Genomic DNA, 18,416 nt, shown 5'->3' with positions numbered 1-18,416 from the left:
ACAATCAGATTTATAGTATAGGCAGGCAAATCAAAAGCCACCAAGTTTAAGAACACAGCAACAATTTTGCAGGTGGAAAAATAAAATGCAACCAGAGATCAGCAATATTAAGAAGTATGGCAAGCAGGCCAAACAAACACTTCAGATAAATAGAGATCTTTCTAACTAAAAGATGAATGTTTTTCTCAGCACCTCCCACTAATTAACTGATATTATTCACTGTTTGCAAAGGAATTCTTTGCTAACTTTTCTAACTGACCCTAGTCAAGACCTCTTAAAACTCCAGCAGAACAAAAAACTTAAAACAAAACAAATGGAATACAAGAATAAGATACAAACTGGAAGTGACCAAACCTTAAAAATGAAAAGCTTCAATTCAAAATAAAATGCAACCAGAAATCAGCAATATTTAGGCAGTGTACAGCAAGCAAGCCAAAACAAACAATATTTAAGTGGCCAGGCATTTGTATTGGGATATGCTCAATTTACAATGGGCACACTGATTGGTTATCCATGTTTTTGAATACTAATGACCATTTATTGTATAATGGTAGATCATTTGTAATTGTCTACAGTTGTCATAGTGCCTAAAATGTCAGACTTTTGTTGTTGTTAAATGGTTATGGTAATGAAGTAAAGTGTTATAAAGAAATCTTTACTCATACCCCCCATTCAATAAGTCTGGAGAGTGAGCAATACAAGGTTGCTTCGAGATGAAAGTGCCAAGTGCATTTTACATTTACTTGTATAGTAAGTATTAAATGCCAATGCAACATTGGAACTTCTATTAGAGGGAAGGGCTGAAAGTATTCGTCTTAATGTTGTGAACTATTATTAATGTCCTCTATTCATCCTATGATGAATTAAACTTTACTAGACAAGTAGCATCTTTTGTGAAAGTGTTAATTTTTCTCTTAAAATGTAAGCGGAAAGTATGAGTGAAGGCAGCTATATTCATGATGATAGCACTGATAATATGATATTTTATATCCTGCTTATTCTGATGAAATGTTCATGCATGCTTTTGAATTTCAGAATCTACGTACAGACATAGTCATGGATGTTGGCTTCAGTCTAAACCCTGCAATTGATATTGGACAGGTCAGACAAGACTTCATTATACCAATTGTTTATTTTATCTGTCTGTATTTATTTTATGTTATTTTATTTCATTGTTTTTATTTTATATTACAGTCAATTAATAATCAGTGTCTCATAAACTTAAAAAGTTTAAGTGAGACCTTAAAAGACTAGGATTTGAATTTTGTTCCTAGCCCTTTTGTTGGTTTACCTGACTTGGTCCAGGACATTAAGTCTTATTCCTGACTTTTGAATTTAAAATATTGGCATTATTCATCCACCAGACCTGCCAGTAGAAAAGACTTTTGAAAAGTCAGTTTTGCATGACCTATATGCAGAACAGACACATATATTTAGAGATTTTGGTTGTAATCTTGCATCTGATGAAAGAATTGCACTGAATGATTTAAAAAGTCAACAAAATATGGTAGTTACTAATGCTGACATGGGTAGGGATCTGGTTTTATGGGCTAAAAAGGACTATACATTTGAAGTGTATAACAGTTAAATGATGTACATATTTGCATTTAGAACTGGACTCAACAAGCATTAAAAAAAACTTGATTTAATGTTTTTTAAATAATAATCGTTGACCCATTTACTCATCCTTCATTAGGCCAGTTGAATATAATGCTGCCTTTGGCATGCATCTGTACAGACACAGACAACTGGAATGTATGCAGAGAAGCATAACTAAAGGGCTACAAGGCCTAAACAATGCGTCCTTCATGGACCAACTTAAAGCCCTGCCACTATACTCGGTATCCTACAGGCAGCTAACAGGTGACCTTTGTCTGGCATACAAGGCATCCTACAACCCAGTACTGATGGATTTGCTGCACATCAGCAAGTCATATGGCATCGGAAATACTCAGTCTAGGGATCTAAATCTAAAGTTTAGATGGACAGGTATATCTAACAAAGGATATCGCTGCTCTGTTTAAGACTCCCCATCCACATAAAACAAAAGTTAATTCCTGTCTATATTCAAGTGCAACTTAGATCTATGAATGAGAAACAAAAAAAATTACACAGGACTGCCTTCTATTGCAATAATGGACACAGGCAGCTCTTAAATGCTTTATCCCATACATGTGTCCCCTCAAATTATTTATGGTGGTCACAATCATTCTCATTGAGTAATATATAATTATTGACCATTGGATGGATAAAGACAGTCTTTAACCAAATGAGATAGGTTAATTCAAGTTCAAAAAGGGAAACTGGCTAGGCTTAAAATGGCCAACAAGGGTAGCTAGCCTAGTACGTACCTAAGCACCAGTGAACCTATATTCCCCTTTACTTTACTTTTACTTTACACTTAACTTATTTATTACCAGTCTCCATAGGAAATCCTGACACTCTATCTTAGTAAACAATTTTTTCTCTGACTTTAATTACTTTAGTCACTTATTCTGGTAAATTTTCCATGGAGTTGTATGTTATTGCATCACATTATTAAACCACATCCTTCTATCTTTCCTCTATATCATCAATGTTTGTCATGTTAATAGTTTTTCTTTTCAGTTTTTAATTTCTTCATTTACATATGTTCACCTCTTTTTCTTATTCTCATCATCACCCAGAATTTGTTGTACTTACATTTAAGCATTCTCACTATTAAATCTTCAATATCTTCCTTTACCCACTTTATAAAAGTTTAATGAAGCAGAATAAACAACTGGATTTAGTATCCCCAATCCACCTTCATCTTCACTCATATACAGCACATATCTTTTCACTGGGTTTAATCTTGATCCGCACATGAAAGAAGATACCAATTGTACAATTTTCTTTTCATATTTTTCTGGTATGATATAAACATTTGACGTATATGTTTTTCCCATAAATAGCAAATTCACCAGATAAACCTTTTTCCTTAATGCAAATCTATATATCCTCTGCAGAAGACGTATTGCTTTCATTTCTTTTATCAAACTCTCCCATTGCATCATAATTGCACTATTTTCCCAAACCCTAATTTTCACTACATTGTCCAAACCCTTATTTTTATCGTTATTCAGAATCATTCCTATTTCTTTTAAACATCCATTCAGACAAACCAGCACTTCTCTCATCCATATTTTATTTGTAGCAACTTCAACCTTATTGCTGATGTATGTTAAAATTACTAGAATCAACACCTCCTTTACCACCACATATCTAGCATCTTACATTTCCTAAGCTACTTCACTTACTGTCACATTCATTACCAGTGCAAACAATATTCCACTCTTAGGACATCCTGGTTTACTATCAAAATTGCGAATGGCACTACGTCGACTGTCATATACTCGAACATGGAAGGTCGTAATCGGTAATGTCGAAGACAAAATAATCAATCTAGGAATGGTTGTAACATGGGTCGAGGTAGGGGAGATGTTTGTAGTTCGGAATAATACTGAACACCTACCTCGACCCATGTTAAACCATTCCTAGATTGATTATTTTGTCTTCGACATTACCGATTATGACCTTCCATGTTCGAGTATATGACAGTCGACGTAGTGCCGTTCGCAATTTTGATAGTAAACCGGACATCCTTATTGTATACCACAACATGCATATTTCTTTTCCCAGTCGCCACTTCACAAATACTCTCACTCAATTATTTTCACTTGCTAGCCTACATCCTCTCCTGATTCTGTTACCTATTCCATTCTTTTCCATAAGATCCCACAAAGTATCATGTCCTACTGTATCAAATACTTTGCAAATATCACCTACCATACGTTTCACAACTTCACTTTTGCTTATAATTTCATCCACAATTTCAGTTGCAACAAATAACAATTACTGATATTGCTTCCCTTTTATCCATTATATACTTTCTTCCATAATAGTCCTCATCCTTCATTTCATTCTCCTCTGTGTTATTTTCATAGAAATGTTACAATCTGTGTTCAGTGTGAAGGGTGTCCATTTTTTTTTTATTTTATTCTTCTAATCTTTCTTCCATATAAATTTTAAAGGGTCCCGTTCAGACGACTGACTCAATAGAAAATCGAACTTCATATGGTCGAGACCATATGAGTGACTTTCTGAAACATCAATGCTTTTGAATGGAGATCACTGTACAGTAGGGATCAGGGAATTTACCCTTTTGCCCACTGTAGTGAGATCTTGGAGTTGGTATATATAATATGCAGGAAGTGTTTGGGTTGCAGGAGTGGTTTGCCCCCTGCACAAACATAGATTATTTTTGTTTTCCGTAACTTCTTTTCAGAAAGTCGATCATGTGGTCTCGACCATATGAAGTTTGACTTTTCTCTAAGTCAGTCTTTTGAATGGGATTCATTTTAGGTTCCCTATTACGTGATCAAAACCTTAGGTTATCGAACACCTAAAGATCGATCACAAAATGTCGAAGTCTGAAAATTGCGAATGGCCACTTCTACACAGAGAAACAAGTTGTTTGGCTGTTACGCGGATGTTTTTTCTCCACTGTAGAGCGATCTCAGAGTTGGTATATTTAGTTAGGAGGGGTGTGAGGAGCACAGACCCCAAATGGGGGTGTGTGGGGTGCAAAGCCCCCCCACTTTATTTCTGTTTATAACTTTTTTTATTTGGCAAATGGCATTGTTTCCCTGTGTGAAAATGGCTGTTTTAGGTCTTAAGGGTTCGATATTTTGTGAATTGACCTTTAGGTGTTCGATACACTAAGGTTTCAGTCATGTAATATAGACCCTCCATTTTATTATCCCTCTGTATAACTCTTCATAAACAAAGCCTCCCTTCAAATATTCAGTATATTTAAAAAACACTTTATTTACCAGTCCATTAATTTCTTGTGCATTCCATATCCTCTACCATCTTTACCAAAAACTGATTCAGAATTTACTTTCCAATGTCATCCAGTTCACTAATACTTTATTTTCCATATTCTTCCTTAACTCACCCTGGATTTTTTTTCTTTCCATTCTCTCTTATGTTTCTTCTTTTACTCATACATATTTACCACATACTGTGCTAAAATAGTCATTATTTACTTTTGTGTTCTTTTTAACGCTCTTTTTATATTTTTCATTTTCCTCATTATACTAATATCCCATTTTACTATTTTATGTGGATAAGCAGATATCTCCTTCCTTCTCCCTTGTAAATAATATTGCTGCCTAAACAGTGAAGCCTTATTTTTTCTTGATTTATTTTATATATATTTTTTCCATATCATAATATTCTTTTGTATTATTCTCTAAATTCTCTAACAGAGTTCTATACATTTTCCCATACTTCACTTTCTCTTCCTTTCTAACATCATCCTGCCATTGGAAAAAAATATATATTTTATTTTTTTTAAATTCAGTCCATCATTCAGATCAGTTTTTATAGAAGTCCCTTATGGCTATATGATCCTTTCATAACTGCAGTACTTTCCACTCACCAATTTCATCCCATAATTTCTCATTTATTCTTTTTATTCCCTTTCCTATTTTAATATATTCCCTTTCTTCCATCGCCACCAGTCATATTCCTAAATGGTCTAAAAAAACTGTTACAAATGTAGCACCATCTGCTACCTCCAAGCCTTTTGATGATACAAATAATCAATTTCAGATCGTAGTACCCCCTTCTATTGAACTTTGCCACACACAGCTAATTCACTACATTTTATCACTTCCTGCATTTTTACACTCTTTTTGCCCCATTTACCCATAAATCACAATTAAAAGTCCTCTGTAATGATAATTTATATGTTAAACACCACCACATAGTCTAACATTTGATGAAGTGGATTCTCTCTTTCCTTCCTAGTTATATATGCTTCAACTACCTCTACTGCTCACCCAATCATAACTTTCTACTGATTCATTCTTTACTACACCCACCCCCATTTCACTAATTGTATAATTGACCATCTCACATCCCACCCCCCTATAATTTACCACACTGTCTTCACATTCTAGTTTCTTACAAATAAATTGTGCTGTTCACTAGCCTATATACCTGTCCATCACAACATGCCATTCATCACCAATGTCATACTACTTTCTCTCTATCCCTCCTCTTTCTACAACTGCTTATCTCTCCAGAAACCATACATGAATATTACAAGCCCACTCACACAACTGCCACTCTTCTGTCCAGACTCACTCACTTCTCTGGCCCCCTGTCTATATGCAACATGTACCCCCTTCTTAAAAAGCTAAAATGCTAAAAATTCTAAGTTTACATGTAAAAACTAAAATAAAACTAACTTCCATACATGAGCACAACACAAAGAAAAAACTGCTACCCACTAATCCCATACATACTTACCACAACCTAATATTATGCGGTGACATTCACCCTGGTTCCGGACCCAACAACTCTATCCTTTATCACAAGAACTGTCACAAAACCCTTAACCTTACTACCATCAACCTTCAAAGCATCAGAAACAAAGTATCAGATTTCCATGCCTAGAATGAACACTATAAGCCAGAAATTATAGCAGCAACTAAGACTTGGCTAAAACCTTATATTAAAAACTCTGAATTCCTCCCATCAGGCCTCTCTTGCCTGAGGACAGATAAGCCCAGAAAAAAAGGTGGGGGCATTTATTTATTTATTTATTTTACATTTGTTAACCGGGAAAGTCCGACTGGATACATATCCATTTTCAGCGGAGGCCCAGGGAGAAAAGCTCCATGTTTAAAATAAAATTTAGTCACACTTAAAATGCAGGTTACAGAGGTATTTAGAAAATTAACAAAAATCAAAGATAAATTCAAATTAGGTTACATAACAAAGACAAAGTTCAAATTAAGGTTACATTTAGATAGGAGAAAGACAAAAACATTGCTGGAGATGGAATAAATATACAGGGAAAACAAACATTATGAGAAGTGTGCATATAAGAAAGAGGATTTTCAATTAGAAAGAAAGGATGAATGAATAAGAGAAGGTAGGTTAGGTAAGAAGCAGACTGGATGAGCAGAGGGATGCTAGGTTGCTGTAGGGGGTAATAATATTAGACAGACTAGGGGTACTGGTAGGTTGGTAGAGGATTTTATGAATGACTACAAGCTGGTTATAGTATATTTGATCGTGTAGTTCTAGCCAGCCTAATTTGTGAAGATTATGACAGTGGTGGGTTCTGTATGCTGAGCCAGTGGCAAATCTTGCTATATTGTTATAGCAGCTAGTGATTTTGTTGAAGTTTGGTTTAGATAGATTAGTGAGGATGGGTGATGCATAGAGAAGGGATGACAGAAGATGTGTGAAAGCTATGGCTGTTCTGGCAGTTGGGGTTAGAAATTTCTTAATCCTATACATGGAGCCTATTTTTTTGTTTACTGTTTTTATGTTTTTTGTCTATATGGGCATCATAGTTTAGATTGTTATCAATGATTATACCTAGTAGTTTAGTACAAAGTTCAGGAGAGATTATGGTGGCATTTTTTGAAGAGACTGTAAATATTGGTGGTGTTAGCCTATGGGTGGGGGAGAAAAGTAGTAGTTTGGTTTTGTTTGGGTTCAATAAGAGATGACGATTATTAAGCCAGTTCTCTGCTTTGTTGAAGGTGATTTGGGATAGGGATTGTAATTCTGTGGGAGTTGTGGCAGATCAGATTAACGTAGAGTCATCTGTGTATTGTATAGAAGTTGCGTGTGGGATAACTTTGGGCAGGTCATTGATGAATACAGAGAAAAGGAGGGGACCCAGAATAGAACCTTGGGGTACTCCAAGGGTGATGGGTAAAAGGGGGGGATAGATGATCTTTCCACAGGACAGCTTGTTGTCTACCGTGCAGGTAAGAGTGGAACATGTTGATTTCTGGGTTATCTATGGACAGAGATTTGAGACAGTCTAAGAGTAGGTTGTGATTTACCATATCGAATGCTTTTGACAAATCGAGGAAGAGGACAGAGGAAAACAGGTTTTGATTACAGTTGTGATTTATTGTGTGAGAGAAGGAGAGAAGGAGAGAAGGGCAGTGGTTGTACTGTGGGCTGGCCTGAAACCATGCTGGGATAAGGCTAGGAGAGAATTGTGAGTAAGGTGGGCTAAAAGTTGCTTCTGTATGCATTTCTCCATTATTTTGGCTAAGGGAGATAGTATGGCGATAGGTCTGTAATTAGAAAGTTCAGAGGAGTTTCCTCCTTTATGAAGTGGAATAATATGAGCGATTTTCCAAATGGAGGGGATGTAGGATTCCTTGATAGTACAGTTGATTAAGATGGAGATAGGATAAGCTATTACATCAGCGGCCTTTTGTAGAAACTCTGTGGGAAGTAGGTCTGCTGCTGGGGGGTAGGTTTTCATTGCGCTCATAAACCATAATAGTTTTAATATAGTCCCATATAACAAACCCATTCCCACATTTTCTACAGCCGAAATACTAATACCCTACTTGAAAATGAATAGCAGCAAAATTATCTGCATTATAGCCACATATATCCCCCTGAGTAACAATAACCCAATACTTAAGGAAAAACTAGCCTGGCCATCCAAAAATGTAGAGAATGAAACAATCATACTTGGTGATGTAAATATTAACTGGTTAGACATCATAGATCATCACCCAACAAACAGTATCAACCTATTTAAGTACACCCAACTAATTACTACCATAACCAGACCTAACAAAAACAAAGGCTCAGTATTAGACTGGGTCCTTGTCTCTGACCCTAATAAAATCTTCTCCACTGGCACGCTACCTAACAGCATTAGTGATCACCTACCAGCATACATAATTCGCAAACCAACTCCAGTGCCTAATGTACACCACTATAAGCATAACAGAGACCTATCCCACTTCTGCCAAGCTACCTTTAATGACACCCTACAAAATATAAACTGGCATCCACTTAAAGTCCTACCTCTGATTGATGTTGTTGAATTCTTTAACTCAGCATTCCTCCATGTACTAGACAATCTTGCTCCTCTCCAACATAGGAGAGTGAAAGCCAACCAGGCCAGTTGATTTACCAACTACACCAAACAACTAATGAAAGCTAGGGATAAGGTCTGGAAATGATGGCATACAAGTAAAAGTCCTGCAGACTTCACTCAATACAAATAACTGTGTAATCAACTAAAGTAACTTGTCATCAAAAACAAACAAAACTACTACATTACTCTGCAAAATGGCCATATGCAAAATCCCAAAACATTCTGGAAGTCCATAAACTCTCAGTTATACCGAGGCAAAAGCAATAATCCCTCCCTTGGTCCAGACATGGCCCCAGCTGAAACTGCCTCACTTTTTAACTCATTCTTTAAAAACAGTATAATCAATCTCACTGCTTACTTCCCACTGATCAACCCACTGCCACCAGACCCATCTACTACAACAAGACCAAACTTCTCTCTCATACCCATACCTACCTCCACCATAAAGAAACTCCTGCTTAAACTTAAACCTGGATCAAATGCTCCAAATAACTTGCCACCAGAATTCCTCCCAAAATCAGCAGACGCTGTAGCCTATCCCATTAATATGCTACTAAACAGATCCATTCAAGAGTCCTTCATTCCCACCATCTGGAAAATGGCATTTATCCTCCATCTCCACAAAGGTGGAAACAGTAATGATATATCTAACTTCTGTCCAATTGCCATCTTCCCTTCCATCTCCAAAATTTGGGCAAAATGTATCCATAACCAACTACTTAACTACCTAGTACACCACAACCTCCTCTCCCCAACCCAACATGGGTTTAGCCCTAGTCATAGTTCCACCACTGCTCTTATATCTTTCTTGGACACAGTCAACCATGCTTACAACTCAGGACACCTTGCCTCCTCACTGTTTCTTGACCTTTCCAAGGCATTCAATACTGTCTCCCACTCACTTTTTCTGACCAGACTCTCCAATTTAGGTACATCTTCCCATACCCTAGCCTGGTTTTCCCACTACCTTACAGATAGACAACAAGCAACCAGATAGCACCAATTCCACTTTTCTTTCCTCAACATCAATACTGGAGTCCCACAAGGGTCCATACTAGGTCCACTGCTCTTCAGCATTTTCATTAATGATTTCCATACCAGCATTCCCGCATTCTAATGTCATCCAATATGCAGATGATTCCATCATCATCTGCATGACCACGTCTACTTTGAAACTACTCAAACTCACCCAAAATACCTTTACTTCCACTGAAACCTGGACGTATAACTATTTAGCCCTAAATGTTAATAAAACCAAACTTATGTTGTTCTCTTCCCAAAAAACAACACCCCTAACCAAAAATTAATTTACCATCGACTCACTCAGCAACACTTGCTTCGAAGTAGTCCCATATACCAAACTTCTAGGGGTCATCATAGACAAACACCTAACTTTTGACCAGCATATTAACACAAGCATCAAAAAAAAATCAGAAACTAGACATCCTGTACAGGCACACGCACTTCCTCACCTATGCAGCAAGACTGTCCCTTGCCTCTTCCTTTCTACTTCCATCCTTCTCTATGGTGAACCTCTCTGTATACTAATAAACAATCCTCTCTTAAATCCAAACTGAAATCATGCTACAATAAAATTGCAAAATTTATAACCAGTGCCAAATACTTCTCCCAGCATTATGTATCACTCCAGCATCTAAACTGGCTAGGACTTCCCCAACATCTAACATACCTGCAACTAACCACAGCTCATAAGCTAATCTATAAGCCTTCTAGCTGTCTTGTCCTCTCCTCTCTGTTCACCATGTATCGCCCAAAATATATCTCTGCGATCAGCCAGTCAGATGATCCTTAACATAGCAAAACCTAATCTTTCCATCGGTCAAATGCATTACCCATATGCTATAGCAAAACTATGGAATGCTCTCCCTCCTTCATTTAGGTCTACTAGCAATGCTGAATGTTTTAAGACTTCTCTGAAACAACACCTATTCTCCCATTGGGTATGTACATGTACCAGCACTGACTATAAAAAAAAACAATACTCCTAGCCTTCTTAGATTTCCTCCCCATCTCACTTATGGCTCAGACTCCTCATACATTCAGTGTTTCAAACTTACTAAGTCCAACATGTGCCACCCATCCACACATAACCTACTATATCAGTTACCATATCTTCCATTCAGTCTTGATGCCTATATAACAGTAGCTCTAAGGCTGTCCCTCACTTTCAGAATCTTTAATCTGCTGCTCTCCATCTTTCCCTCTCTACTGCAAATCTGCAATGCTGCATTGTTCACACATTTGCTATTATCCCATGTCATCCATTGTATTCTTGTTTGGCTTGCATACTTAAAACTAATTATATAGATGTTGAATTTTATGTATTTTATTATGTTATCTATTCTGTAGTGTTCTGTATCATCGCTGCTTGATTTCTGTATTTTGATTCTATAATTTTATCTTGTTTTTGGAGCTTTTCTCCCTGGGCCTGTACTGAAAACAGGCTCACCCTGGCCCAGTAGACCTCCCGGTAAACAAATGCAAAGAAAGAAAGAAAGAAATATGATTATTATGCTATAATTCTAAAAGCATGTTTTCTTCACCTCACATCCATAGCAGTTAACCTTCCAATCCTTATGAACATTACATCTAGTAATTTAATTGTTTTTTTAACATGAGCCACTCCAGAAAAATATTCACTTCCTACATTTCATATTATATTTCCATCCCACAGTTCTTCTGTTTGCAGTCTTTCTTCATTTGTCACGAATCTTATCTCCTCTAGCAGAATAGCATTCACATCACATTTAGAACATTATCCTTCTTACAATATTAACAATAGGAAATATTTTTAAATTTTCATTTTCTTATTTTTACTCTTTCTTCAGTTTAATATTTTTCCTTGGTTTATGTATAAATAATTCTTGATCCTCAGAATCATATTTCAAACTGGCTAGTTGTTTATTCTGCTTCAAAAAATATTAGTATCGGTCCCTTCTCCTGACCTCTCCTTGCATGTATCCCGTCTCTTCATTTTCCCTTCCATATTTTTCTTCTACAGTTTGGTCTTCACCTAGTTCACCTCTTCCTCAGCCTCTTGTTTTCCATTCTCATGAATGTTTTCTTCCTTTATCCTTCTTTTTAATTATTTACTGTTTACTCGTGTCAATCCATTCAAAATGTGCCCTTTTTTTACACATTCTATGTTCACACAGCTTCTTCTTGTATCTCTTTTCTCCCCATACTGGTTACATTGCACCTTGTTACAATCATTAATTAAATGAGAAATGTCCCCTCAAAAGAAATACTATTTAGCTGCCCAGGACATCTTAATGTTCCTCAATGACTAGCCACAACTATAACAGTTGGCAAGAGTTTCACCATATTTCTTTTCAGATTTCAAAACAGCTTACAACCACCACCCTCCTTTCCATAAGTTTTTCTTATTTCTTTCACAACATTGTGAACAGTTTCACACAAAACTTGCATGCATTTTTAACATCTTCCAATTCATTAGTTCTAAACTGCAAAGTAACTTTTTAACATTTAAGTTACTACCAGAAAACAAATAATTGTTCCATGGATAGATGTCGTTCAATTTGTTGCACCGCTCCAGAAATTTAAATTTTATTCCCTCAATTTGAAATGTTAAGTCACAAAAAGTCTCCCCCAGCATTCATGAAGCTTGTGCCAGGTGCAGGCATAGCGTAGGCGGTATAACGCCAAATATGGCCGCCGAGCGATTCAGGTACAATCCAATTCCACGTGCACTACCGGCGTATGCCAGATCTGTGCAGACCTCAGCTTAGGTATGCTAATCTCCCCATGCGCAGTGCTGCACCATGCAACTGAAGGTACATAGCGATTCATGAAGTGGTGCAGGCATAGCGTAAGCCCACAGAAATGTAAACCAAAAAACACGGTTTACATTTTTTCAAACAGAACATCGGAGCTATGAAAGCGGATCAGACTCATGTATTACAAAGTTAACATATGCCAATGGCTAAATATACAGCCAATGGCATAAGAAAAGATGCACAACACCTAAAAAACAACATTTAATGTCATGTCCACAGTAATGCAAAGTACAACCGCAGGGCATGTGTGCGCAAACGGGAACACAAAGAAAATATATACAAATGTCATAAAATTGCAATGTAATACAAATCATGATTTCACCATAATACGCAATGGTATGCATGGTACACCACAACCAAGCTGCAAGGGTTGCTAAGGGTCTATGACAGTGTTTGGCACAGTAACTAGGAATTAGTAGTCAATGCCATGCAAATGAGGCAAGTAATAGTGAATCGCAAACGTCCCGCCAGACTAAGGATGTACCATACGGCGCAGCGCTACAACACCGAGGAGTGGTTTAGAGGTATATATGACATCAGCAGTGGGGTGAGCCACCATAGCTGTAAGCACATTGGAGCAATGCAAATCTGGCCTGGCCGTTGCTAATCAAAGCTGCAGGACAGGGATGGGAAGGTAGGTATAGCATTGTTTAGCTGAGAGCACATATGGTGCTCGAAAGCGCATGTGTACGGGGATGAAAACATGCCTGAAACCCAGTAAGCGGACGCACGCGCTGCGCACCATAGCTCAAACAGGAAGGTCAGGGGAAGAAAATAAGGAAATGCCGCAGTAGGGTAATTGGAGTACAACTGAGCAATTAACACCTATTAACTCACAGCGAGCAATTGACGGCAGCTGACAAGTCTGCTCGCAGAACCCTGCAAAACAGGATAGGGGACGTGTCAGATTGCAAAGAAAAGAGAACTGTCATAGCAGAGCAAAGCAAACCTGCAGTAGACCGGCCATAGAACACATTACGCAAGATAAGCCAGGTTTAGGAAAGTACAAATGAAGCTGCTAGATGCATGCCAGAAAATGGGAGGTGAAACATGAAGAAATGTAAAGGGAAGGGCAAGAGGTAATCCACGGCAGCCAAATGTAATTCAACACCAAAGGCACCACAATAGTAGCTCCTGTCATAAAACACATAAGATACTCTGTAGCTACGATTGTACATACACACCCTATGACATCATCAGTGTTCACAGCACAATAGTATAAAGTGTGAAAGCACCTCACACACACCTGTGTATTCCCAAACACTGCACCATAGGTGTAAACATACGGGGAACTTTTACAATGTACATGTTGGGAGCTGCCATAGCTGTGATTCATCACCATGTGTTAGTGACTGAAGGTGTTGTGGAGGATGATGCTGACAACCACCGCAGGCCCTGGAGGAGGAGAAGAGTGTTCAGACCAAGGGTAACCTACCAGGGGCTACATGATCTGGAGATAGTAGAGCGTTACAGGGTGGACAGGGACATCTTACAGCAAATAGTTGAGCTGTGCCGGCCACACCTGAGATCCAGAAACAACAGAGGGGAACCCATCCCAGTGGACACGAAGGTATGAGTAAGCTTGCAAATACTAGCCACAGGTATCTTTCAGAGGCCAACTGGAGATATAATGGGGATCTCATAGGCATCAGCATACAGGGTACTACAACAGTTCCTGGATGCCATGTGACCACATGCCAATGAGCATATATACTTCCCCTGAACTCAGGAGGAGTTGGCCAGCAATATGTGTCTCTTCCACCATGTGGCACACTACCCGGAGGTACTGGGTGCGATAGACTGCACGCACATACATATCAAGTCACCACCCGGTGAGCATGGTAGGTGCTACATAAACCGAAAGGGATACCACTCCATCAACTGCCAGGTTGTGTGCAATGCCCAGGGCATTATCATGGATGTGTGTGCTGGCAGCCCTGGAAGCTACCATGACTCCCACATCTGGCATGCCTCACAGCTGTATCAGGTATTTGTCGGGGGGACATCCCACATGGCCACCTTGTGGGGGATGCTGGCTATGCACTGGAGCCGTGGATGATGACTCCCATCAGAAATGCACACACACCCGTTCAAGAACGCCATAATGAGGCACACACACAAACCAGAATCATCATAGAGCGTGTGTTCGGGATGCTGAAATCACAGTTCCGTTGCTTGGACATATCTGGTGGAGCCTTGCAGTACTCTCCAAGCACATGTGCCCACATCTTCATAGTATGTGCCATGCTACATAATATGATCCTGCGGAAACAGCTGCAGCAGGGACATAATGGTGAAGGCCCTCACAGCCCACCGCAATTGCCAAGGCCATCACAGGCACAAAGGGATTCAGACCACGAACACCCTGTGCCATCCCCAGTAGGCAGACAGAGGCGTGCCCAATATGCTTATGCCTTGACAAAGAGGGAACGCATAGCACATACTCTGACAGTGTATGCCCCTATGGGCTGACACACCTCTCCACCTGCACACACAGTAAAATGGATGGCACACACACACACGACCACCTGTAAATTGTAATGTATAGGTGGCCTGCTGTGTGAATCCTACATAGGCAGCCCTCAAACATTGCACACACAACAGCTATTGGAACAAAGAATGTCAACACCTGAACAGTACACGCACCTATCAGCATATGTTGGTACTGTATGTATAGGTTCCTAGGTACATCGGTAGGTACACGCCCGATTGTCAGAGGCCATTTATCAATCGAGTTAAACAGTGTCTGCTGTCACCACCACATCGAGTAACCAACTGACCCTCAGTGGAGCAGAGCCAATTGCGGGATCCATGTGTGTAATCACTGTTCCCCACACACTCTGCATGGATTCCCTGGTGTGTAAATGAGGGGCTCCATACAATGTAATCATGGATGTAGTGGCAAAGCATGGGGTATACCCATGACAGGTATCTGTCACCCCAGCATGCTCCACCTATGGTTGTGTGAAGATGTAGCACATTATAGTGTGTGGCTCACTGTGACATACATTCCCAATGCTGGGGCACATCCATTAAACATCACTTGGACATACCATTAATAGGTCCCATCCATATGTAAACTAACTGAGTTACCCATTTGATTGCAGTATGGAGTAACAGCTGTAGTACAGTCCACATACAAAATGCCATAACACGTGTACAAATCCCAGATGCCCAAGTGGTAAATGCACTGACTGTCGTGCATGTTCCCGGTACCATGTCCTGTAAGGGACGTTACGTAATCCCGAAGGCACGAATAATGGATGGTGGATGCAGTTCATCAGATCAGGTTTAGCACATGTTAGTGGGAATATGCTTTGCCCAGTGCTGGTAAGCGTCGTTTAGACATGACCATATGGATATGCACAAAACAGGGCTAAGCTTCTCTGAATATCACGCAGATCATGGTCAATGATGTCCAGGACAGGTGAAACAAGCATTATTCACCCCTGTACTAATAGTGCCTGCTCTGAAGGGTAAAATGACCACTGCCAGGAGTAGAACATGCAACTAAGGTACCCAAGATGTACCAACGGCAGGTGTGTAATGTGACAGGTTCAAACACAAATGTGCGGAGTCCAGGAAACAGTATATACCATGTACACAATGAAAGGTGTGTTCTCCCTCTCACTCTCTCTCTCTCATATATATATATATATATATATATATATATATATATATATACATATATATAATAGAGATAGAAAGGGAGATAGAGAGATATATGTTGATATATACAGATTCACCTATATCTGCAAATATATAGATAGGTCAATGACATGTACACAACCATGGAGGTAGAAATAAATAGGATACTGCCAACTATGGAATGTGTCACATACCGACACGCGTAATCACGAGGCTTAAAGACCAAAAGAACACAGTACCAGAACACTGGAACCACGTCTAATATTATCACGATATTAAGGGACATTTAGTTATCGCTGCCAGTGTTGCGGTCCACGTAGGTACTGTGTTCAACTGTGTTTGTGATTGCCGTAGTCTGTGTATGTGTGTATTGAGGGTGCCGTGTGCGTTTCCATGGGACTGTAATGTGTGTGTGTGTGTGTGTGTGTGTGTGTGTGTGTGTGTGTGTGTGTGTGTGTGTGTGTGTGTGTGTGTTTGCATCCTGTGTCTGTTAGTGCTAACTTAGAGGTAGAGCAGTATGGTAGGTGTGTTCATAGTTGGCCGTAGGCATACAGTACCACCTGTCCCACTTTAAGAGGGACAGCCCCTCCCTGGGCAGTTGTGTCCTGACAAAAAATATTAAAAAGGGCAAATGTCCGAGATTGTAGGACATAATTATGTCCCATATATTATGTAACAGTTGCATTAAATAGTTATGCCTGTATCTACAAAACATAAACGTTACATGAAACATGATAAGTAGCTAAAGTGCTACAAGAATAAGTATGTATTCAGGATAAAAGCATGTTCTACCCTGTGTACTGACCGTGGGTATGTGTCAACCTGTAAACACCAAAGTGTGTCTTGCAAATGTCCCACTATGGCCATTTGAAAAGGTGGCAACCCATGCCAAAGAGGCTCAGTCACCAACACAACTGCAATGAGTGCAAATATCTGTGACAGAAATACATGAGACAGCTGTCATTCAGTAACATTCCTTTATATATCACTATATTTCTGCAGGTATGGAAGTATTAACCTCAAAAAACAAGTAATCTCCATGGTATCCCCGAAGTCTCAAAACAACCCACTAAAGTGTAGTGGGTCTAAAAACAAAACAGTGTAAGAAACTTCTCTGTGTGGAAGATTTTCAGTCCATATATTTCTAGTTAATCACTGTATATTAATCAGACAATAGTAGTAGAAGAAGCGAACGTAAACTCGTCAAGTCAAAAAGTAATAATAGAAAATATATAATTCTACAGCATTACTAAGTATTCGAAAGTAATCCAAGCAAGGCAGGCAGTCTGTTTCCAGTCGAAAATCCTTTATTAAGTACACAGACAAGCTATCCAAGTAAAACAAAAATAGAGTAATAATTTCCTCACAAGCTTTCTAAATATATATACTTTTTATCAGGCATGGAAGTGGTTTATTGTGCTGTAAAACAAAGTGTTATTGGTACACATGTTAAATTCACATCCCTTCCCCCATCAGTGTAACATTCGAGCTGGTCCTGCCTTACCTAGTAGCTGTCATAATAATATATAGCCCTAATGTACTTTAATGGTACATCTTATTTAACCAAATTATTAAGTAGATTATTAAGTCTGTGATTTTATAGAAGGCAATATACTACATGGCTGGAAATATATCAACCTTAGTTCATTTTGCGATCAAAAATTATATATAAATATATACATATACATTTTGCATGTAAAAATCAGTTTCTATTTTCATAACCTATTGTTAACAAAGATCGCTTTTGTCCTTCTAGACTTCTTCAGGTCTGTGTACAAGAACCCTAAAAGCCTATATAATTGTATAATTAGTTAGTATTGTTATTACCATCATTTTGAATAAAGTGGAAAAAAAGAGAACCAGAAAAAAGTAAAAAAATATATGTATGATGATGGAAACAAAATATACACTTAAATTTCAAATGATTTAAAATGGTATTTTTTTTTTTTTTTTTAACATTTGTTGACCGGGAAAGTCCGACTAGGTTCCAC

General features: G+C 38.5%; 1 protein-coding gene across 1 annotated transcript in view; it reads left to right on the top strand.

Annotated features, from left to right (window-relative positions):
* The window catches only part of LOC122791686 (xanthine dehydrogenase/oxidase-like), a 1,688,659-nt gene that overhangs the window by 1,582,341 nt on the left and 87,902 nt on the right, over window positions 1-18,416 (top strand). The window contains exon 34 of the mRNA XM_044059558.1: window positions 1,036-1,101. Coding sequence (XP_043915493.1) covers window positions 1,036-1,101 — 66 coding nt within the window. The remainder of the gene's footprint in view (window positions 1-1,035; window positions 1,102-18,416) is intronic.

This window comes from Protopterus annectens, chromosome 1.part2, assembly GCF_019279795.1.
Source record: "Protopterus annectens isolate FY-2018-M chromosome 1.part2, PAN1.0, whole genome shotgun sequence".
Taxonomy (NCBI): Eukaryota; Metazoa; Chordata; order Ceratodontiformes; family Protopteridae; genus Protopterus; species Protopterus annectens.
The sequence above is the reverse complement of the archived record's forward strand: the minus strand, read 5'-3'. Positions and strand labels throughout refer to the sequence as shown.